Source organism: Micromys minutus (assembly GCF_963924665.1).
Source record: "Micromys minutus genome assembly, chromosome: 28".
Lineage (NCBI taxonomy): Eukaryota > Metazoa > Chordata > Mammalia > Rodentia > Muridae > Micromys > Micromys minutus.
In genome coordinates this window covers 38,540,214-38,564,271 of record NC_137963.1, presented here as the reverse complement: position 1 = coordinate 38,564,271, position 24,058 = coordinate 38,540,214, and the positions used below count along the sequence as shown (strand labels likewise).

The 24,058-nt window shown below is 46.7% G+C and overlaps 1 protein-coding gene and 1 pseudogene across 4 annotated transcripts in view; one reads left to right on the top strand and one right to left on the bottom strand.

Annotated features, from left to right (window-relative positions):
* MELK (maternal embryonic leucine zipper kinase) overlaps positions 1-2,389 on the top strand; it is a gene marked incomplete at both ends in the record, with an annotated part of 45,730 nt that extends 43,341 nt beyond the window's left edge. For all 3 annotated transcript variants that reach the window (XM_080940300.1, XM_080940298.1, XM_080940299.1), the window contains one exon: positions 2,212-2,389. In XM_080940300.1, coding sequence (XP_080796426.1) covers positions 2,212-2,389 — 178 coding nt within the window. The remainder of the gene's footprint in view (positions 1-2,211) is intronic.
* An 18,064-nt stretch (positions 2,390-20,453) lies between these two features.
* LOC308438830 (nuclear receptor subfamily 0 group B member 2-like) lies at positions 20,454-21,129 on the bottom strand (annotated as a pseudogene). The gene has a single exon. The product of its transcript is annotated as a nuclear receptor subfamily 0 group B member 2-like (transcript).
* Between the last annotated feature and the right edge of the window lie 2,929 nt (positions 21,130-24,058).

Genomic DNA, 24,058 nt, shown 5'->3' with positions numbered 1-24,058 from the left:
CGCCTGCCATGCGCTCTTCCCCTTCCCGTCAGTGCTTTTCGATTCTCTCCCTCTTGCTCCACTCAGGAGTGTTCCCCCCACTCTCCAGAGGGATGCGGTGCAGTGCCAGCGTTCATGTTGATTTTGTGTTGAGCTGAGAACGCTCATGGTCAGCACTTTCAAGGTCAGAACTGGGAAATCTGGGCTTCCGTTTGTCGTAGGACAATCCTGTACACCCTATAACTTTCTGCTTTATATACCATTTATCAGTTGAAATCTTAACCAGTAAGACACTTGGGACAAATGAAAATTTGTAGATCACATCTTTGTGACTACCTCATGGAGTTTTGGTAAGTTAAGGAAATTGTTTTGGCTGAATGTCCCTGCCGAGAGGCTCCGTGAGTGCCTCCTGGTCTGAGGAGCTGGGTCTCTTCTGATCATGCAAATTGTTCCTATTTCTAAGAATGTCAATAATTTATGTTTTTAAAGTGACTTAATTATATTAGTTTTAGTTCTTATTTTGTGGTACGGCTGTTTTGCCTACATGTATATATGTCTGTCACATGTGTGCCTTATCACATGGTTGTCTTAGGTTGATCCGGAACTCAATTGACTAATCCAGGATGGCCTTAAACTTTGGATTCCTGCCTCCACCTCCAATCTCTAGGTTTACAGGCCTGTGCTGCTGTGGCCATTCTAGAGTGAACTTTTAGACAGTTCACTCAGACTCTGTAGGCGTTACCTGTGTGAACTCTTGCTTTTCTTCTTTCAGCTCCATTAGAACATGTTTCTCTAACTCACTTAGTGCTTTTTACGTGTGGTGGATATTTCTTTGGTCCCAGGCCTGGGGATGGTTTCTTCTTTGGCTTGTGATTCAGCAGCAGATCACTAGCTAAAATCTACCCAGTGTTTGATCTCCTGATGTCCCGACTCTGTTATTTTCTGTTTGCTTTCTGTGTGAGAAGGTGAGAGGCAGCATTCAGCTTTCCTGTGCGACGTGTGGCAGCTCATTCTCTTCAGTAAGGATGGACCACTGTCCACAGAACGACACTGCTTTCATTTTCCTGAGAAGACCCTTCGCCATAGGGTGTTCCCTTTGACATTTCTCATACTGGTTGTTTATTTCTAAGGCATTATGTCCTTTGCCCCCAAGTCAGTGTAACTAAGTAAGACAAAGAGTAATGTTTTGTGAAACTTCATAATAAGTAATAAAAACAGGCGCCGTTGTGCCTAGTGGCACATACGTTATTGTGAGTTTGAGGCTAGACTAAACTTCACAGTAGGTTCCAGTCTAGCCTGGGCTACACGGAAATGCACTATTTCTTGTTGTTTGGTGCTTTTTGTTTGTTTGGTTTTGACACAATCTCAGGAAGCTTTGCTGATCTCAGACATCCTATGTAGCAGTCTGTAGCAGGGCATAACCTCGAACTGTCTCTCACCAGTTCTAGGCTGCAAGACCCTGTCTCAAAAAAGAAACCAAAACGTCCATACTTCTAAGGAATATATGCTAATCATATGCTTAACTAGTTAGAGAACTTAAATCTACAATAACTCTAGTGTTTCTTGTGGTTTTATATTTTGAAGACAGTAAGACGTAACTGATATTAAAATGTAAAGTAAATAAAGTTTTATTTATATGAATTCAGTCCATGCCACGTTTATAGTCAGAGCCGTTTTGTGTTACTAGGAAGGGACCTGGCACGTTGATCTGGCCCTACGCTTCCAGCAGGGTGGGCTGTCCCCCTGGCCCTTCTGCTTTTCTTTCTGCTGTAAAGTGTTATAGTGACCGTCACTTCTACACTTGCACTAGAAAAGTCGAAAGGCAAATCTTTTCTAGAAAGTTAATTGCTTCAGCTTGACTTAAGTGAAAGTCATGGGTTTCAGAGATGACTGTTCTAAAGTTCCCTTGTTTTCTTTTGTTGGGAACGTTGTAGACCTAGATCATGTTCCTGGATTACACATAAAAGATGCCAGGCTGCCCGGGCGTGCGTGGTGAGCAGAGGGTGAGGGCAGGCTTTCCTGGGTTGAGAGCCCCATCGGGCTTTCTCTCCGCCACATTCTCAGGTTATCACTCAGCCCTGCAGCACAGCCGGGCTGGTTGGCAACTGTGAAGAGTGTATCTTAGCGTGAGATAATGCCTCGTTCCCTGCCAGCCCCTAGAAGTCAGGAACCCTCTTGCTTTATCCAGAATACTCACGGCTCCCTAACTGCCTGGTACCTTGTGTTTTACAGGTACACACTGAAGTGTCAGACTCAGTCTGATTTCGGCAAGGTGACAATGCAGTTTGAACTGGAAGTGTGCCAGCTGCAGAGACCTGACGTGGTGGGCATCCGGAGACAGCGGCTGAAGGGAGATGCCTGGGTTTACAAGAGATTAGTGGAAGACATCTTGTCTGGCTGCAAGATGTGACAGACGGGCCGTGTCCACCTGCCCCGGTGACTGTGGGTGTGACATTGCACACGGGAAGACCGTGAGATGGGCTGGGTTGTCAGCCCATGGGAACGATCAGCTCATTTACACAGCCGTCTTCAAGACCCAGTACCTTTCCATTTCTCAACAAAACTTGTTCATTTGTGTCTGAATCCAAGGCAGCTCTGCCGTCATGAGCTTACCCTGTTTTAATCATGTGGCTTGGTGTGTTAATAACTGTTTTGTGTGCTCTCTTCCATCAGGGAACGCCAGCTCTTCCCTGCGATTCATTTTGATGTACAATTTCTTTCTGAACTAAAACCATTTGTGAATATATCAAGCTCTTCTTTGTATCTGATTTTGATCCAAATAAAACCTCGAATGGCTTTTTGACTGTTAAGTAGAGACTATTTGGAGTGTGTTTTATCTGTTATCAAATATGCCTTGGGCAGAAAAACAGATAAGAATTCATTTGCATAATTTTTCCCTGTCTCTGATTTAAGTAGGATTTATTGAGATCGTTAACTAAGTCACAGCTGTGGTTACCAGAGTTAAACAACACATTTAATATGTGGAATAAAAGCGTATTGACTTCAGTAAGTACGTCCAGCCAGCAATGAGGAGTGTCCGAACTGCAGGCCCCATGAAATGTTACTTTATGCTAATCTCTCTAAGTCTCAACGATGGCCCCAAATTTGTATTTTTATTTCATTTTATTGGTCTCTAAAGGCCAGAACTCAAGTTACATTTGTATGGATTTTACCAATTAAACTAGTTGGAGAAAAAAAAATAGCACTGTTTCTGGTGAGTGGAAAGGGGTGTTTGTCATTCATTTATTCAATAAACACTTACCGAGCGCTTACAAGCATTTGCTTCTGGAGCTGAAACTGGTACTGTCTAGCAAGCCAGGAGTTCAGAGTCTGCCATGAGGGCCAGATGTTTTTGTATTCACGCATGATCTGAAGGTAGGAATGATGTCTGGGGAAAAGCAGCATTTACTCATGACAGACCCACGGGGAGACACTGGACAGAAGTGGGAAGTGTGATGTTCTGAACAACATACTCGAAGGCGAAGCATTTTGAGGCACAGCCGAATAGGAAAGGGGATGGAAGTGACAGGCAGTATTGAGAGGAAACAGACAAGAGTTGGAAGGTTAGCCAGGAACAAACCCTGGAGGAGCTGAACGCCCCGCTGAAGAGAACCCTGGGCAAGGAAAGGCGACACGGGGTCTTACACTTTGTAGTGACAGCTTTATTGACATAAGCCACACGCTAAACATATAAACAACACATGTAATATGTGGAATAAAAGCGTATTGACTTTAGTATGTCCAAGTCATCAAATATTGATAATTTAGAGATTTTTAAGTGCATTCGTGGGACAGTGACATGACTCAGCAAGTAAAGCATGCCCAGAACCCTGTGGTGGAGAGAAGCTCAGAGCTGTCCTCTGACTTCTCCATGCGTGTCCCCCTTGCCCACTCCCATGACAAACTAAGTGTAAAGGATTTTCTATTAAATAAGGACTGGGGTGTGGCTCGGTGGTTAAAACCCTTGGTATCCAAGCGTGAGAACCAGAGTTAGGGTTTTCAGTACCCTTGCAAATGTCTACCTGGAATTCCAGCTCAGAAGGTGGAGATGGAATTCTCCAGAGCAATCGGTCTCTCATCGGTCTAGATGAGGCCGAGAGACCTTGCTCAATGAGTACGGCAAAGAGTAAGGAAGGAAGATTGCTAGCTCTAGCCTCAGACTCTGGTGTGCTCACATGCACACACACCTGTGCACATACGTGTACGCACACATGAATGCATATGTTGGAAGAAAAGCTTATAACAGAAACTGCACTGCAAAGACTTGCTCCCCTTTTCCCCACCCCAGCGCCCCAATAGGCACGCATCTGCTTTCGGTCTTTTCTGATTTCCTATTCTGCATAATCCATACAAATGTTCTCCAGTTTCACTCCTTCTTTGACAAATTCCACAACCCAAAAAGCAACTTTGGGACATAAAGGGATGCTTTGGAGTACACTTCTGGGTCACAATCCATCACTGAGGGAAACTGGGGCAGGAACTCAAAGGCAGGAATCAGGAAACACTATGCTGGCTTTCTTACACACCTGTGTTTACTCTCAGTTATTTATTTTTTAATTATTCATACGTGCATGCCTGTGTGTGGACTTGTGGAGACTGGTACTGCCCTTGGATGTTAGAAGAGTGCATTGAATTCCTTAGAGATGGGTTTAAGGGCAGTTGTGAGCAGCCTGATGTAGGTGCTGGAAATTGTGTTTGGGTCCTCTGCACAAGAGTGTGCTCTTAATCACTAAGCCATCTCTTCAGCCCCGGATAGCTTTCTTACGTGGCGCAGAACCACCTGGTGCTGCCTAATCCTGCATTCATTAATGATTAGGTAATCCCTTAGGAATGTCCCCAGGCCCTTCTGATCTAAGCGACTGCTCAGTCTAGGCTTTCAGATGATTCTAGGCCCTGTCAGGTTAGCAAAGCTATTGAGGACAAAAGAGGGCTTGAGAGATGGCTCAGTGGTTAAGAGCGCTTGCTGCTCAGTCAGGAGGACTTGGGTTCAAATCCCCACACTAATGGAAGCCAGTTCACAGACACCTGCAACTCCACCTCCCAAGAGCCTCACAGCAGGCACCTGCACATAGAACATGCACACACATCAATTGTTAAAGCAAAGCTAATGAGGGCAAAATGGAATCACACATGTTACCTTTGGGATCGACTTTCTTAATGTTATCAAGAGTCATGACGCCTGCAGGAGTACATCATCCGAATTCGTAGCTGAATCATACTCCATTGTTGTTTACAAGAGCGTTAAACTCCATAAACTGCTGAGCTGTCTCACCAGCACCTTAGCCTATGTTTTTTTGTTTGTTTGATTGTTGAGCTTTTTTTATGTTTGGGTTTCCTAACTTGATGGTGAATTTTGAGGGAAAAAAAGTCAGAATTTTCTGAAGCCCAGGTTACCTGTTCATGGAAGGCATAGGCTGGTGAAGGCAGTGTTCTCCCTTCTTCCTCTATGGGGAATGGTATTGTCTGGAGAGTGAATCTTGGAACGACGTTTCCCAAAACCCACAGCAAATACATATAATGTGAGCCCTTATGTATTAGTATCTCACTTGGGGATTTTGAGGAGAGTTTTGAGGCACACAAAGCAGACGTCAACAAGAGGAGCATAGAAGCCAGGAGATGCACTGAACGTCCTGAGCCCAACAGCGTCTCCACGGGCGAGACTTCCAAGTCAAAGAACAAAGAGAGAACATCAAATCAGACAGCTTCCAGTAGACCCTGCCGAGGAAGCCGAGGCACTGGGCTGGAATTCTCTATTGAGCTTTCGTTACCAGCTTCCTAGTCTCACTGTAGGCATTTTTATATCATGGGATAAACAGTAGGACAATCAATGGAATATTATTAATATGAATCAGATATGAATAAGGATGAAGTATTAATGCAGGCTTCATGATAAATCCTGGAAAGGCTAAGAAACAATGGTTTACTTTCTAGTTTTCAAGGACACGCAATGTTTTTCACTCTTGGGCTGTTTCATTGATCTCTTCCCTCCCTGTCATAGTGTCTTAGGAGACCAGCCTCCTTGACAAGGAGCTCTGGGGGACACTTGGAGACAAACATACTTGGACCTGAAATGGGAGCAGGCAGAGTGGAATCCTGCTATGTAGCCCAGCCTGGACTCGAACTCAAGCTTTAGCTTCTTGGATGTTGGGATTGTAACTGTACCCCACTATGTCCAGTCACTACCGTATATATCTGTGTGGAGGGGCTGGGGATATCTGCACATGAGTAGCGTAGGTCCCTGAGGACGCCAAAAGAAGGCTTATGATCTGGAGCTGAAGTTACAGGTGGTTGTAAGCCACCTGATGTGGGTGCTGGGACCCAAGCATGTCCTCTGGAAGAGCAGTAAGTGTGTGCCCTTAACTGTCAAACTGTCTCTCCAGCCCCCAGATAAAACAGATAATTGTCATCTTGGACTTTTAACTGGATTTTCTCTTAATAATGCAGTTTGGGGGCATTGGGTTTTTCTATATAATTTACATAGAGCAGAATTACCCATCTTAGCTACATAGTTTGAGAAATGCGTGTAGGCATGAAATTATCACCGGAGCCAAAATTAAAACATTTCCATCACCCCAATGAGCTGTATCATTCCCTGTTGTCAGTCTCTGCTCCTTCCCCTGCCCACCATATCTTGTCAGACTCTTGTCTGATTTTCATCTTTTTTTTTAACAGATAGAATCATGTGTATCCTGGGCTGTTTACAACTTTGGTACAGCCAAGGATGACCTTAAACTTCTGAGTTCCTCCCCCTACCTCTCAAGGGCTGAGATTATAGGCACATGCAGCCATACCCAGTTTATGTGGCACTGGGAATTGAACCCATCCATGCCTGCATTTCAGCTGCTCACACAACACCATCCGAGCTGAACCCAGCCCTGTTTGTAGATTTGTGATGGGGTCTCTGTTATAGACCCAGCCAGCCTGGTCTACTAATTTCAGTCTCCCGAGTGCTAGGATGGAAAACCTTCCCTATCATACGGTTTCATCTCATCTGATTTCCAGCTCAGGAGTTTTGCATATGAAAAGTGTTATACAGTCATGTACCATGTGGAATTTCTCACTTAACGTGATTCTGAGATTTGTGTATACCATTGTCTACATTAGTAACTCATTTTATTGTTGAATAATGTCTGTTAGTGTGTCTCTAATCTAAAAATCTAAAGTACTACAAAATGACTGATTGTGTATGAATGGGGGGGGGGAGAGAGAGAGAGAGAGAGAGAGAGAGAGAGAGAGAGAGAGAGAGAGAGGGAGGGAAGGATCTTTCTGTCACAACTTTTCCAGTAATGGGATGACAAGTACATTCGTGTGATTCGTGTGTGTGTGTGTGTGTGTGTGTGTGTGTGTGTGTTTGTGTGTGTATTTGTGTGTGTCCCCTTGACTCTTTTCCTCTAAAGAACCCTGACAAATATATTTCACAAAGTCAGATAGTCCCTGTCTGTCTGTCTGTCTGCCTGCCTGCCTGCCTATCTATTTATCTGTCTGTCTGTCTGTCTGTCTGTCTATCTATCTATCTATCTATCTATCTATCTATCTATCTAGTGACTTTCCTAAACTTTCAGATTCTAGTAGTTTTTTGAGGGAGATTCTTCAGTGTTTTCTGTGCATGTCATTTGTGAACACAGGCATCTTTTGCCTTTTCAAATCTGCATTCTCCTTTTCAACTTCTTATGCCATTTGGGCTAGAACCTCCAGTTGATTATTACTAAATATCAACTGGACAGACTCTAGAACTGGGAGGAGATGGGCCTCTGGCCTTGCCTGTGGGATATTGTCTTAGTTGCATTAATTGGGTGGGAAGACACCCCCCCCCTTAAATGTGGGTGGCACCGTTTCTTGGGCTGGGTCGTGGACTGGGTAAAAATGGGGTGGGCTGACTTATCCTCTGCTTCCTGCCTGTGGCTCCAGTGTCTCCCTGCAATGATGGACAGCTCAGCTAGAGTAATCCCCGCCCCCCCCCCCCCAGATTTATCACGGGAAAAGAGACTAAGACACCAGGATACTGTTGCAATAAAATCAACTTTAAAAGATAACCTTCTGCATATTCTGAGGGGGTTGTGTGGTTTTCTCTTAGATTGGTGTATGTGAATTCAAACAGTTTTACTTAAGCAAGACTTTTTGCATACAGTGCAAGGGACAGTGGGACAGCAGCAGGAACAGAAGTATTTCTTGCCACATTTTTTTTTTTTTTTTTTTTTAAGATTCAACCTGGAGTCTCCCACTATAAGGAAGCAATACCACTGAGCTATATCCCCAGCCTTGAGGTTTTTCTCCCTCCCTCTTCCTCTCCCTCCCCCTCTCCCTCCCTTCCCCCTATTTTCTTCCTTTCCTCCCTCCCTAGGATAGAGTCTCACAGGATGCAGCCCTGGCTTTGTAGATCAGCATCTGCCTCATGAGTGCTGTGCCACACGCGGATCCAGAGCTTACCTTTAATAATTACTGACACAGTCTGATGTATAGCTATCACTTTCTATTCATTTTCCCCTTTATACTCACCTTTGCCTTCATTTCTCTGTGGTAACTATTTGCTACCTATTGTATACTCTTTAAAGACCTGCTTTATGCATATGGGTGTTTTGCCTGCACGTATGTTTGTGCACCACATGCATGCCTTGTGTCCTGAGAGGCTGGAGGAGGCATTGAATCCTCAGGAACTGGAGTTACAGGTGTTTATAAACTGCCAACTGAACCCAGGGGTCCTCTGCAAAAGTAGTCAGTGCTCTTAACCCTGAGCCATCTCTCCAGCCCTGCTAACTCTCTTTTTAGTGAGAACATCAAATTAGTGTGTGGAAATTTAATTATTTAATTACGTTTCTCCTCGTGGTGGTTTGAATGCACCTCCGCAGGCCCCCAGTGGCCCATAGGGAGTGGCAGTATGAGCAGCCGTGGTCTCGTTGGAGTCGAGCTTTAAGATGCTTGAGCCGTACCCACTGTGGCATCCTCTTCCTGCTGCCTGTCGACATCAGGATGTAGAACTCTCAGCTCCTGCTCCAGTGCCACGTCTGCCTGCACACTGCCAGGTTTCCCACCAGGATGATAAAGGACTAAACCTCTGACTTGTAAGCCCACCTCAGCCCAGTTAGATATGTTCCTTTATAAGGGTTGTCACCGTCATGGTGTCTCTTCACAGCAATCAAACCCTAAGACCCCTCCAGCCATTTGTCTTATTTGTGTTGCTTACATATTAAGCTCAAACTGTTACTGTATTTCCAGCTTTCAGTTCATAGGCGCTTTTCCCGTCCCCTTGCTCTTTGTTCCTGAGCTTTATGGTTTAGCTCTGGTCATTGTGGCCTCGGACCTCTGCGGAGTCCTCTTCTTGTTGATTTTGGTGCAGCTTTTCCAGGATAAATTCTTGTATTTTCTGTTTATCTGAAGCCGTCTTTTCCTTGTCTGCATGTTTAAAAGCCTTTCCCACTGCTATAGAATTCTAAGCGGGTACAGTTGTTTCTCTGTTGTCCACGTTTTAACGGTGTGGATTCCCTTGTCACCTGGATCCTCAAATTAACTTTGGGGAGACATTAGCATCATCTTGATGCTTCCTGAGGGTGCTGCTTGCTGCATGTCTCAGCCTGCCGAGACATCTGTCTTTAAAACGGTTTTCCCCCAGTAGGGTAATGATTCAATTGTTTTTTTTTTTTTTTTTTTTTTTTCTTTTTTCTTGAAATGTATGTTGTCTGGGCTTTGTTGAGAATTTTCTTTTCCTTTCTTTTTTAAAAAGATGTATTTATTTATTTCATGTATGTTGGTACATTGTTGCTGTCTTCAGACACACCAGAAGAGGGCATCGGATACCATTACAGATGGTTGTGAGCCACCATGTGGTTGCTGGGAATTGAACTCAGGACCCCTGGAAGAGCAGCCAGTGCTCTTAAACGCTGAGCTGTCTGTCTCTCCAGTTCCCTTGTTGATTCGTTCTTAATTTCACATCATGCACCTGAACCCCATTCATCTCCCTGCCCTTCATATCCACCTTCAGCCTTTATAACCTCCCCTCAACAAAATAAGATAAAAATAAACGAAACGAAACGAAACCATCTTGTGTCCTTTGGTCCATACATCTACTTGCAAATGTTCATTGCAGCGAGTCATTGGTCTGTTTGACGCCTCTGGCTTCTGCTACGCCATTAATACTGGGTCCTGACCGGGACTCCTCTCTCATATCCTGCGATGGATTGTGGTGGGACCCCTGCAGCTTAGTATAGACTCGAATGACTTTGTGTGGGAATGTTTGCCATCTGTATCATCTGTCTGTCTGTCATCTATCATCTATCCATCATCTATCTATCAATCTGTCTGTCTGTCTGTCTCTATCTATCTATCTATCTATCTATCTATTTCTATCTATCTCCATCTATCTATCTATCTATCTATCTATCTATCTATCTATCTATCTATCTATCTATCTATTTATCTACCTACCTACCTACCTACCTACCTACCTACCTACCTACCTATCTATCTATCTATCTATCTATCTATCTATCTATCTGAGACAGCGTCTCACTATGTAGTCCTGTTTAGCCTGATTCTTACTATATAGAGCCAGGTTTACCTCAGACTCTCTATGTAGCTGAGGCTGGCCTTGAACTCATTCTCTTGTCTCTACCTCTTGAATGCTGGAATTACAGGTACATGCTACCACACTAGACTCAGATCTTGTTTTCCAATACAATTCTCTAACAACAACAACAACAAAATCAGGGCTTGTTGGATGAATGAGTCATTTAGATAGCAGGAATACACAAAATATGCCTGGAATACTGGAATAGATAAACACCAGAACCCACATTGCCAGGTGTATGTCACCAGTGGAAGAGCAAGTGACATTTGGTGAGTTTTTAATTTTTTAGAATGTATGGAATGGCAGGTACTCTGGAAGTTCTGCTATGTCCCGATAGAGTGATGTTGAGCAACTGGGCGTCTCCTCGGAGCATGAGATGCTCAGCTTTTCAGCGGACAACGCAGTGCCTTCTTCCGAGGGAGGCTGCATTAGTGAGAACGTATGTGCAGCTCCCAGCACAGGGTGTGCTCTGACTGAGAGCTGGGAGCCCACTAACAAATGAGTGTGCTCCTGCCCCAGTTCTCCATCTCTTACCAGTGGATTCGGCTGTCTAACCCCACAGTGGTCTGCCAGCCAACACCATACCCTTCACTGAATATCCATTCGTCCCAGGCCAACTGTGGTGCACTTTAAGTACCAACCTTCACTCTGCATGTCAACAGAAAGACCACTGGACTTGGGTCCAGACCTGTGTCTGCTTTGTGACTTTGGACAAGCCACTACCTGTTTCTGGGGTGTTTGTATAAACCTCACACATCCCGTTTCTGGGTTCCCTCTAAGCAGACCCTACAGATACAGGCTGTCTTTGTAATTTGAATGGCAGAACAAACTCAGCTAATGGGGCATCTCAAACCCTTCACTGTGTGCCATGGTGCAGACTCAAATCCAGGGTCCCTTCCTCTGTCCCTCAGACCTGAGCATCTGCCCCTCCACTAGTAGAGCCAGTTCTCCTGGCCTCTTTGGCATTCTGAACTCTGGTTTGGTTTTACACTCTAAAAAAAAAAAAAACCCAGCCTTTCCTTTTATGGGGAAAAATAACTTGCGTCACAGAGGTGGCTTCACAGAGACAGGCAGTCACAGAACAGAAAGACACAGCTCCGTAGGAGACTCTTAAGGAAGTGTGATTCCTAGATGTATCGTTCTCGGATTGGCCCGGAGACATATGAGCTGCCAGAGGCCCTGGGTGTGCTATAGCTGAAGGTCTTCGTGTCCAAGGTTTAAAAAAAACAGAAAAAGGAGGATGTATTTCAGGAAGGAGCTGTCTGTCCATCAGGGTTTAAATATCCTAATTTTGTCTCCCATTTTAAGTCTGCTTCATGGTAAATTTGGTTTTGTGTGGGGCTGGCTGTTAGTTCTAGGAAGCAATGGTGTTTTCCGGATTCCAGAGACAGGGGCCCTTGACACGAAGGTCTACGTCCCTCCTCACCTTCTCCTGACCCTGCGTGTTCTTAGCTGAGAGAATTGTTTTTTCGGTGAGAGAGAGAAAGGTGAAAAGAAATCACAGGGGACAAGCCTAGGGTGACAAGAATCCCCATCTGTCATGGCTTCTGACTGTTAACAGTTGGAGCCTTTCTCTTCACACTGGGAGGGTTTTTTTTTTTTTTTTTTTAATTAACCTTTTTTCATTTTTCCTACTTAAGATCTTCACATTATAGTCCTTTGTTCATTCTCTTCCTTCCCCTAGACAATGAAAATGGATGTAATATGAACTTAAGCTCACTTGCCCTGGGTCATTGGCAGTGCTTAATAAACTGTATTAGTATTTGTAGTAATGATAATAACCCACAGATAATGATGTCGCTAAAGACCAAAGGGTCCCCTTGCATGAGACACCCCTGCTTCCAGCCACCTAGTCCTGCCAGATTTAACGGGGACCTTGACTGCTTCAGATACTCATTGTCCCCTTTAAATTACAGAGGTTTCATGGAGACAGGCATTCTTCACTTAAGGTTTTCTGGACGCTCTGATGTGCTGGGCTCTGGATAACCTTGTCCTATGTCACCGTATGTCATACCTCCTCTCAGAAGATTGTTCCCTGATGTTTGCAAGAATGAACCACTTAAAGGGAAACTAAAAGAAATCCCTTTTGTGCACCGAAGGGAAGGATTGCGGTCGGGAGTGCAGGGTAGACCGTACGGGGACCAGAATCTGTGTGGAACAGAGGTGATCCAGCAATCTATGGAAGCATGGAAGAGGGGTTCGACCTCCGGGGGGGGTGGGGGCTCTGTGGGGAACACGGAATACCAAATGTGGGTGTGGCCTTGTGTGAAGCAGGGTTTTCCCTTTAGCTGTCTGGAAGGAAAAAAGCACTTGTCCTGAAGTGACAAATTCCCAGTCCCTGGGTACTTAGGCAGAGTGTCCACTGGACGCTGGGCTTACAGCTCCAGTGACATTCTTGGTCACTCAGAGTTTCCTCTGAAAGCCGAGAGTCAGTGATTGTGGTTCTTTAATGCACCTTTTTAGGAAGATTTTTAAATTGATTTCGTGAGCATTGGTGTTCTGCCTTTGTGCAAATCTGTGCACTGCTTCTGGTCAGGGCCAGAAGAGGGGGCATCATATCCCCCAGAACTGGAGTTACAGATACTTGTGAGCTGCCATGTGGATGCTGGGAGTCAAACCTGGGGCCCTGGAAGAGCAGCCCTCCTAACCGTTGAGCCACCATTTTGGGTGTTGAATTTTTGCAGCCAAGTCTACCACAGCCGCCTTTGAATGTGTGCCATGCTGAGGGGTCCTGTGGCATCTCATGTTTGACTTACACGGTATTGTTTTCAGCGACATCTTTGTGTTTGTGTGTGAATGCAGGTCTGTGCACACAGGTCCATGTGTGTGCACACAGGTGCACGTGTGTGCATGTACGTGTGTGCAGACACATGTGGGGGGCCAAGGTTGACAGTGGGTCTTCCGTGATCACTTCCCACCTTCCTTAGTGAGGTGGGTCTCGTCTCGAACCTATGGCTCACCGATTCCAACTAATCTAGCTCGGCCATTTACCCATGATCTCCTGCCTCTGCCTCTCAGGTGCCGAGATACATGTCTGCCCAGCTTTTTACACGAATCCTGAGGATCTGAACTCAGGTCCTCACACTTGTGCAACAAGTGCTTCATCCACTGAGCCATCTCTCCAGACCGCCAACACGATTCGAGGGAGTTGAGTTGTAAGGAATGTTTGGTAGGCACTCCTCCAATTTTCTCTGGGCGGCACACCCCTCCCCAACAGAAACGCTCATTTTTGGAAGACACCAATTATCTCTGTACATTGCAATTTGAGTATATGTACTATGCACAGTTTACATTCTTAACACTGGCAAAACAAAAAGTCACATTAAATCTCTTAGTATCTCTGGGTTTGTTTAACTATTAGTTTTTGAATGGGTCTCGCTTATCCAGGATGTAGCCTAAGATGACCTCGAACTTCCGAGTCTCTCTTTTCACATCGGTGCTGTGCTCACAAATGTGCAGCACCAATCTCAGCCTATGCGATGCTGGGGACGGAACCTAGAGCTTTGCGCACGCTAGGCTAGCATCCGACCGAGTCACATACATCTCCAGCTCTGGCTTTGTCTTTAAGCCAAGCTTGAGATCACACACGGTGCCTCAGCGTGGCACAACTTCATGGGGAGCCATGGCACACTTTGCTTCTCAATTTGGCACCTGATTCCCCCTGAGCCCCCCAGGGAGGCCGGGATTGATATGATGGAATGGGACGCGGGATGGGACGAGGCAAGAGGACTCTGGGATGGTCTTTGCAGAATTCTCTTTTTAACAAACACTCTTTCATCATAGCTAACAAGTCATTTGACTCGGAAAAAAAAATCACTAGTCTTTCCTGAGCCTTGTATCCGTCACTGATAAATGCACAGGTTACACTAGACACAATCTCGGCTGCCTGCCACCGAGTGCCCCTCCCCATCGCTTGATGACAACTAGACATTTCTGCCAGCCATTTATGTCTTGTAGATGTGTGTATGTAAGCTATCAAAACCCACTTTGTTCTTGGCTGACTCTCCTCTTCACGCACTTGATTCTTAGGCTCACCATCCCTTGAAGGTCGGATCTTCTTTTCCCCCCTAGATTCTCTAATAAAGATTATTATTCCCACCATTTATATTTAACATTAAAGTTAAATCATGAAGTTGTTCACAGAAAACTATGAAGTACGTGAGTTCGGGTGAGCTGCAGCGGTTGAGAGACACGAGTGAGTATTTTAGAATAAGCTCAGGAAAGACATTTACGCATAGAAAACAATGGAGAGCCACAGTTAAGTGCTCTGGGGAGCGCAGGCTGATTTGTCCAGCCATTACATAGTCATTTCAATTTAAATTAAAATTGTAAGTATTTTCTAGTCTAACATATGAGGTGTCACATTAAGAGTTTTAATGGCGCGTTCTCCGGGGAATGCAGACGTGGGGACCATAGCACATAGATAGCAACATGGTGCAGGGGGAATAAATTCTCTGCCCAAAATGAATATGATCCAAACAGAAATGACAGCGATTATCTTATCCCCTCTAGTGAAGCGCAGCTCACACATCAGAGCACAGAGGCACTTCGCAGGGTACCCAGCTCCATCTCACTCTGTCAGAACACAGAGCATCGGAACGGGTTGACAGACAGGCTCAAGTAGGCCGTGCGTTTTGTTCCCAAAGTAAAGTGTGTCGTTAACCGCAGAAAGTAACGTTTGATATTTCTGCTTAGGGAACGGAACCAGTACAGGTTTTAACCACAGTAGAGCGTACTCAGGGCAATCCAGCTTCCGAAGGAGGGTGGGCCAGGGCATCGATGGAGTAAGCAGGCCTTGGGACGTGCGTGTGTGTGCGTGCGTGCGTGCATGCGTGTGTGTGTGTGTGTGTGTGTGTGTGTGTGTGCACGCACACACACTGGAGAGCTGGTCACACTGGAGGGAGGCTCAGTGAGTAGACACAGGCGATCTGGAACCTTATTGGATTATAAGTGAGTTAAGATGAAAGAACACTTGGGAACTTGGAGAAGAGGAAAAGCGGCCATAGGAGTACAATTTACTATAACGGAAGTTGACAGAACTTCCTGGTGGCCAAAAGAAATGGAGACCAGCGGACTTTGTAACCGTGATTTTCAGAAGGTTTTCCTCCTTATGAGTTTCCAGAGCAAGAATCTTCAAATATGAATGTACATTGTAATGATCCGGGGATAATATTGATAAATAAGTCCAACCCTAGACAAACGGTTAACTTGGTCAAGTTGGGAAGGGCATATATATGTGTGTGTGTGTGTGTGTGTGTGTGTTCTTAAAATGCCCTCAGGTGGGCTGAGGTCTAGTCACTTATAGAAGATAGATGTGTTCTGTAGAAGATACAGAGATGCTTTAAAATATTTAAATTAGATTTTACATTTTTACCATTTGTGTGATGTGGTGTGTGTGCATGTGTGTGTGTGTGAGTGTGTATGTGCACCTGTGTGTGTGAGTGTATGAGTGTGTGTGTGAGTGTGTGTGAGTGTGAGTGTGTGTGAGTGTGTGTCTGTGTGTGTGTTAGTGTGTGTCTGTGTGTGTGTAAATGTTGGGTCCTTTAGGACTGGAGTTATAGATATTGGTGGCTGCCATGTGAGTTTTGGGAATTGAACTCAAGTCCAGCAGGGGTTACACAGTGTGACCTTGTATCAAACATAAATGTAGATAAATAAGTAAATAGAAAGCAGAGCTGTTTATTTCAGTGGGTTAAGAGTGCTTGCTGCACTTGCAGAGGACCCAAGTTCAATCCCCAGCACCCACATAAGGCAGCTCACAATCACCTGTACCCCCAGCTCCAGGGAACTAAGACTTCTAGCCTTTGGTGATATCTACACTCATGTGCACACACCCACTTTCACTCTCGTGTGCACACCACCCTCCTCCCCAACACAAATAAATAAAAATTAAAAATTTTAAAGATTTATTTATTTATTATATATGAGTACACCATATCTGTCTTCAGACACACCAGAAGAGGGCGTCAGATCCCATTACAGATGGTTGTGAGCCACCATGTGTTGCTGGGACTTGAACTCAGGACCTCTGGTAGAAGGAGCACCTGGATGCTTCTGTCAGCTCCTTGGGGTTCTCTAAAACCTGCTGGGAGGGATGGGGCCCACATCTGCTGCTCAAGAGAAGGGGAGATTTGAACACATGGCAAAGGTTATTATGAAAACCTACATCCCCCTGAAATGGGGGACCAAAAAGAAGTTCAAGGATTCCAGTGCACCTGCCCTATTGTTCTGTTCTGAGTATAGGCTCCAAATCAAAGGAGAAGATCCTGGCTGGTCCCCTGGTGATGTTGCACAGAAACTAGGAGAGATGTGGAACAGCCCTGCAGGTGACCAGCAGCTCTGAGGAGAAGGCCGCCGGGCTGAGGGAAAAACATAGCTACCTACAGAGCAAAAGGAAAACCTGGTGTAGCAGGAAACGGGAGGCTGAGGTTGAGAAGAGCAAGAAAAAGAAGGAAGAGGAAGATGAGGTTAAGGACAAAGAAGGTGAAAGTGATAATTAATAAGTTAGTTCTAGAGACGTCTTCTTTCCTTGTCTAGAAAGCATTTAAACACCCTCCACCCCATACACAACTCACTAAAGAAAAACACCCTAAGTCGTCAGGCTGTGTAAAGTTTGTTTTTAAATTGTACTGTGTCCTTAATACAGCACGGAATGTGTCTGTAGACAGCTCTGCCTGGTGGTATTTTCAGTAGGTGCCAACTGTACCTGCCACAGTCTGAGGTTGTAAGCTGGCAAGGAGATTTAAAGCAGGTTCTTGTTGGTGCACAGCACAAATTAGTTATATATGGGACGGAGTTCAAGATGGGTTGAGAACTGCATTAGTAAGAGCTTCTGACTGTAAGAAACAGGTCTGCATTAGAGGAAGTTCAGCGAGGACACTCAGAGTCGTTGTAGCACAGGCTATCCTCATTCTAGCGCCTGCTTTGCCTCCCACATCTGCTGTCCGGAGCGAGGGGGGTGGTGGGGGTGGGGAGAGCAATGGAGAATCCACCCTGTGCGTCTCACTAGGAGGAGCGGAATCCTTCTCACAAGATCTGTCATCTGACTAGCAGAACCGCTCACCTGGATGTTTAGACCCATGACGGAGGCAGGGGGATGGTAACTGCTTTAACATGCAGAGATGGGAGAGAGAACAGGCCTCTGGGAAGGCCAGTATAGTCTAAAGCCCATTGTATCCTTGAGGGCAAGGTCTCTCAATCCCCACAAATTGCCGGATGTAGTTGAACTATAATCCAGAACTCCAGAGGTGGAGCAGGAGACCTGAGGTAAGCACATACTGTCTCAAACCAAACCGAGACACATGGATGCCCGAGAGAAACAAGTGCCCTGCGTATTCTGAAACCCACTTCCGACAGCTCTGTGGCTTGCCCTTGAAGGTGAAATACTTATGCAGGCTTGACTGGAGAGCCTTTTTGGTGGTTCTCAGGGCACTGTGGCACGCCCAAGTCAGACATGTTTTGCAGCAGAGAATAAACTTTCCTTTATAGCCAGCCCACTGCTTCAAAAACGTGTTTGACTATGGAAACCTTTTTATTAACATGCAATTGTGTGCGTGTGTCTGTCTGTCTGTCTGTCTGTGTACACATCTGCATTAACATTAAGGAGTTCTGTCCATTTCGGTTTGAGACAGCATCATTTGGCTGGAACTCACCAGTTAGCCCTGGGGTCCTACTGTCTCTCCCCATCACTGGGATTCTAAGAGAGCACCACTATTTTCTGCCTTTTACATGGGTTGTGAGGTTTGAAAAGTGAGTGCTTTACTGATTGAGCCATCTTGTAAGCCCCACCGTTTCCCTCCCCCTCTCCCCCCTCCAGTTTTTAATCTCTCTTTCTCTCCTCACCTTTTTTTGCTGCATATCCTGTTCCTGTGGCTTGATGTGAAATGTCCCCACAGGTCTCTGTGTTTGATTGAGCACGTGGCCCTAGTGGGCAATACGTTCTGAACAAGTTATGGAATCTTTAGGAGGCAGTCTGGCTGGTGGAGATGGGTCACACTTTTCACAGTCAGCTTGGCCTGGCTGCATTTGCTCCTTTGCTCTGCTTCCTGAATCACTAAGATGAAGCCACCACACTTCTCCAGCCATGACGGACTGGCCCCTCGGAAACTGTAAGCCAGAATAAATCTCTCTTCTGATGTTTTGTCCTATCTGTGGGAAAAGTGGCTGACTACATAAGGTTTGTCCTGTTTGCTTTTATGATACCACAACTGCAAACACAATCAAGTGTGGCAGGTGTCATGTGACAGCAGGGGTGGTTTCTTACTCATCTTCAGTGACCAGGACAGTAGCTAGTGCCCAGGAGGTGCCCACTATACGTTTATGAATGAATCTGCCCTGCACATGGTAGACTCAAAGTATTTGTGTTAGGAGATATGTTCTATTTTCCCCGACTAATCCTCCGAATGTCATCTTTTAGGATGATGCCCTAGCCTCCTGTTTATCCACTGGCAATCAGTCCAGGAGTGGGTGCCTACGTCAGTAAGCCCCATTCCAAGGGCTCTCAAAGTCAGGTAGCCATATATTTTTTTCTTCCTAGTGGGTAGAAAACTAAGAGGTGAAGTATGTGGACTCTTGGCTTTCATATTTCTTTCTCTTTGAGTCAGAGATCTGGAGAAGACTAGTCCAAGAGAAGAGAGAGAGGGAGAAGGAGAGATCATAGCTTTTACACAGCTGCCCTATCAGAAAAGGGAAATGAAGGAGAAGTTTGGGGGACCTGAAGCCGGGAGTCTTTTTATCTTCTTAATAACGTTATTCTTTTTTGTTTTTTGCTTAAGTTTACTTAAGTTTGTTTGTTTTTTTTTACCACTTGTGAGTCTTAAATAATAAAATCTGATAAACAAGTTCATTATTGATTATGATTCAAACAGGAAGTGAATGGGGACCTGAGGCACGTGGGCTTATGGACGTAATAAAGAACACAGTGAGTCAAGGGACTCAAACGAGGTGACAGGGACAGAAGCACAGCATGCCCGACTCCAGACAGGAAAACCCTCTCTGTTGTGTCCAAGGTGATTTGAGGGTCAAACTGGTGAAGAGATGTGATTGGGCTTAGGTATGAAATCAAGGAGAATTTTATAAGAAACCTAAATATTTATTCTGGGAGTAGGGGAGAAGACTATGAAAAGCCAGGGCGCAGACGCCACTACAATCCGATGGCTTGCTTTCTGGAGCTGTCATTTTACCCACACCTCCTGCTCCTTCCCCACAAAGAGCTTTGTCCCATGCTGCCAAAGCACCTGTCCCATCTGCATCCTGGAGGTGTATCCAAAGTCACTGGGCTCCTAGTCCCTGGTCTGCCCGACTTGGAGATATTCTCAGACTGTGAAGGACACACTCAGGCCACTGTCGGGTGACTCTCGTGACTGAATAATGCATGAAACCAGCAGATGCCAAGTGGGAGCTTCCTTGAGTGGGTGGTGGGTTGAGAACAGGGTCTTACCTTCATCGGTGGGGACCCAGCTACCCCATCATGGTATCTTTCAGACGAACGATTCAGTCCATATGGATGAAGGATGAGTTTCCTTAAACAGTTCTTAGCTGACTGGAGGAGGGGGGGAAGGAAGGGCTGGCAAATAAGACAATGTCATTTAAGAGCACAGAGAGACTCTTCCCCTCCTGCAGATCATACCTTTTGTTATAAAACCCAATAACTTAATTTAGTTCTATACAAAGTCAGGAGGAATCCTGGCCTGAAGTACAGCCCCCTACTCCCAGCCCTACCTAGCCAGGGAAAGGCGGGTTGGCCCGGAGGTTTTGGGAGCCGTCAGAGGCCTCCTGGACAGTTAGCAGTACACTGTATCCAAACCAAGGAAGTCCGAGCTGGGGGTGTGGCTGAGGGAGGGGGGCTGCCCCAGAGGAGCTGAGTGCTGCCTTTCAGGCTCCCCTTTGGAGGGACCAGACCCCATTTTGCAGGTCATCCCAGCAAAAGCATGTCTTCAAGCAGTTCAGTGATGCCAACATCTCTGATGGTACGGTGAAAGAACTCTACCAGAGGGGTACACGAAATGTTTCTGAGGAAGGAGGCCATGAGAAGGATTCGGGCCAGGGGGCCTTGGCTAACTGGGTACCAGGGCTCCACGGCTCCACACAACACCCAGTGAGCCTGGTGCGTGGTGTGGCTGGCACAGAGGACAGTGCCCTTCAGGTACCCATACTCCTTGGGACCCAGCTCAAGGCTCCAGGCAGCGAAGCAGCCTCTGTATGGTGGCTAGGGAGGGTTGTGGCTGGCCTGGTGGCCGGGCACCCTGGGCACCACTGTTGGGCTCCTCTAGCAGGATCTTTTAAAGTATACTGGGTACCAGAGCCTCAGCCACCTCAAAGGTCGCAGTGCCCTGGGCCAACCCAAGCAGGAAGAGAGGAACCCAGCAGCCTTCTAGCGGGTTCCTGAGGAAGGCTACTGCCTTGGCTAGGACACCCGAGGCCTCTCTGCAGGTGCCGTGTGGCACACACAGATGCACAGGCTGGTGATGCTGGCCCAGGCAATGGCTGTGAGATGGGTGTGCAATTGGCCTGGGGCTGGGGCTCAGAAGTGTGTACAGAACAGTCAGGAGGCCTGGCAATGGGCAGACCCCAGGCTGGCTGGAGCACATGGTTGGTATCTTGTTGATGTTTCTTCCCAGCTCGCACAGAGAGATTCTTAAGAGTGTGTGTGTGTGTGTGTGTGTGTGTGTGATATGTATGTGTGTGTAGTGTGTGTGTGATACGTGTGTGTGGTGTATGTGTGGTGTGTGTGTGTGTGTGTGTGTGTGTGTGTGTGTGTGTGTGGTGTGTGTGTGGTGTTTATGTGGGTGTATGAGTGGGGTGTGTGTGTGGTGTGTATGGTGGTGTGTGTGGTGTGTGAATGGGGTGTGTAGGGGGTATATGGTGTGTGTGGAGTGTGTGTGGTGGTGAGTGGGGTATGTATGGTGTGGTGTGAGGTGTGTGTGAGTGGGGTGTTTTTGATGTGGGTGTGTGTGGGGTAGTATGTTTTTTTTCTTCAGTAGACTGACAGCTCTGCCTTTTGAGCTCAGGTGTGGCCTGACACACATTCACCCCACGTCCTAGGACCTTGTCTTCCGTAGAAGGGAGCTTGGTAACCGAGTGGCAGACGTCTGCAGCAGCAGCAGGGCTGGGAAACCTGCTTGTGGGAAGCAGCCAATCCTCTTGCCTTGGCCTCCAAAATGCTGAGGTGACACACACTAGGTCACTATGTCACCACCATCTCTATCCCTGGAAATGTTTTATTTTGTCTTGGGACTGAGTGCACTTGGCATGATGTCCACCACATTCATCCATGTAGCATGTGTCAGCGTGTCCTTCTTCAAGGCTGGATAGTTACCCATTATATGCACTTTGTGCGCTCTTGTGTGTCAAGGGGGTGTTTGGGGAGCTTCTGCTTTGTGAGCATTGCTGCAGTGAACTTGGATACGCAATGTCTGTTTGAACCTTTGCCTTCAAGTCTTTATACCTGGGAGTAGACTCTGGGTCCTCTGGGAGTAGACCCTGGTTCTCTGGGAGTAGACTCTGGTCCTCTGGGAGTAGACCCTGGTTCTCTGGGAGTAGACCCTGGTTCTCTGGGAGTAGACCCTGGTCCTCTGGGAGTAGACCCTGGTTCTCTGGGAGTAGACTCTGGTCCTCTGGGAGTAGACTCTGGTCCTCTGGGAGTAGACCCTGGTTCTCTGGGAGTAGACCCTGGTTCTCTGGGAGTAGACCCTGGTTCTCTGGGAGTAGACCCTGGTTCTCTGGGAGTAGACCCTGGTTCTCTGGGAGTAGACCCTGGTCCTCTGGGAGTAGACCCTGGTTCTCTGGGAGTAGACCCTGGTTCTCTGGGAGTAGACCCTGGTTCTCTGGGAGTAGACCCTGGTTCTCTGGGAGTAGACCCTGGTTCTCTGGGAGTAGACCCCTGGTTCTCTGGGAGTAGACCCCTGGTCCTCTGGGAGTAGACTCTGGTCCTCTGGGAGTAGACTCTGGTTCTCTGGGAGTAGACCCTGGTTCTCTGGGAGTAGACCCTGGTTCTCTGGGAGTAGACCCGGGTCCTCTGGGAGTAGACCCCTGGTCCTCTGGGAGTAGACTCTGGTTCTCTGGGAGTAGACTCTGGTCCTCTGGCAACTGTACCTGTGACTTTTAAAGGGGCAGTTTTACTGTTCTCCATGGTGGCCTCACCATTTTCTTCTTCTCCCTTCTGTTGTAAGGCTGGGACCCATCTTCTCCCACATCCCCCTTTCATTCCCCCAGCCAGACACCAGCTCTGTGCACGGAGCTCCTGTGCCTGTCCTCCTTATTAGAGAAACAAAGTTGCATTAATAGTTAAAAGTGCGGTGGGCTTGGGTCTGGGTGATTGATGGCCTCCATTACACCCCATTAGATATTTTATTCTTGTTAAATGAAGAGCAGCCAACTTTGTCAAGTATTTTTAGTTCCCTCTGGTCTTATTGGTCAGATCTATTCTTCAGGATGGTCTGCAAATGGCCACATATGGCTGGGTGTCTGCAGGACGGATGGCCGTGCAGCTGGCATTCATTGGCCACCAATTTGCTCTGGCCCCCTTCATTGTGAGGCTGACAGCGCTGGGGAGCCTTGTAGATCTAACCAAATATATCTATTTTCTAATTGTCTATTTATCACCTTCTGGGGATTTGCAGGCTTCCTATCTGAAGGCAAAGCGGGGACAGCCTTGAACAATGATCCTTGTCAAGGCCCTTGCTCGCTCTAAATTAGAGCCTAGTTGCTAAATAACTAATTTAGTCTTGCTATCAAGCTGAAAAAGTGGGCATTCAGTGCAAAGAGCCAGCTGGGGAATTGATTATGTCTTCTCTCGGCGAGCGAGATAAACCTGCAGCCGCGCCACTGTGGAGGGCTGGAGACAGCTCCCCTGGGGCGCGTGGGGAGGCATATCGCTAGCAATGCCAGGTCCGCTCCCTCGCATGGCAGCTGAAGTCTGGGCACGGTCCTATCCACGGTGAGCTCGGGGAGTCTGCCCCCAACAGTCCCCTCCCGGGATGCTGTTGCCTCTTGGAGCTGTGGGGACATTGACATCTGTCAGAGCTGGGGACCAAGGTGAGTTTCGGAGAAAGGAAAGGAAGGTCATGCTGACAGCTCCAATTTCCAATTAGAGCGAGATTATTTGAGGTGGGTGGGGCCAGGGACATGGGAAGGAGGAAGGGAGGAAATAAATTGGACAGGGTGTTTCGTGGGAAGATGTCTGAGTAGCAATAACTCCCCAGTTTTGGACAGAGAGGGGTGGTGATGCAGACTTGGGGTTTTCAGTCTGAGGCATCTCATGGTGACCCCACATTTGTTTCCTCTGCCCTCTCTTCTGCCAGGCTGTGCCAACAGCCTTCAGATGGGAGATCCTGCATTCTCTCAGTCTCTGGGCTCAGCAAATTTTACCTTATTTGTCCTTTGAGAAAAGGAATTTTAGAAATGGTGTCTCTTGCTGGGTATGGTGGTGCAGGCCTTTTGCAGAGGCAGGAGGTTTTCTCTGAATTCACAGCCTGCCTGGCTTACATACCAAACTCCAGTACAGCTAAGACTACATAG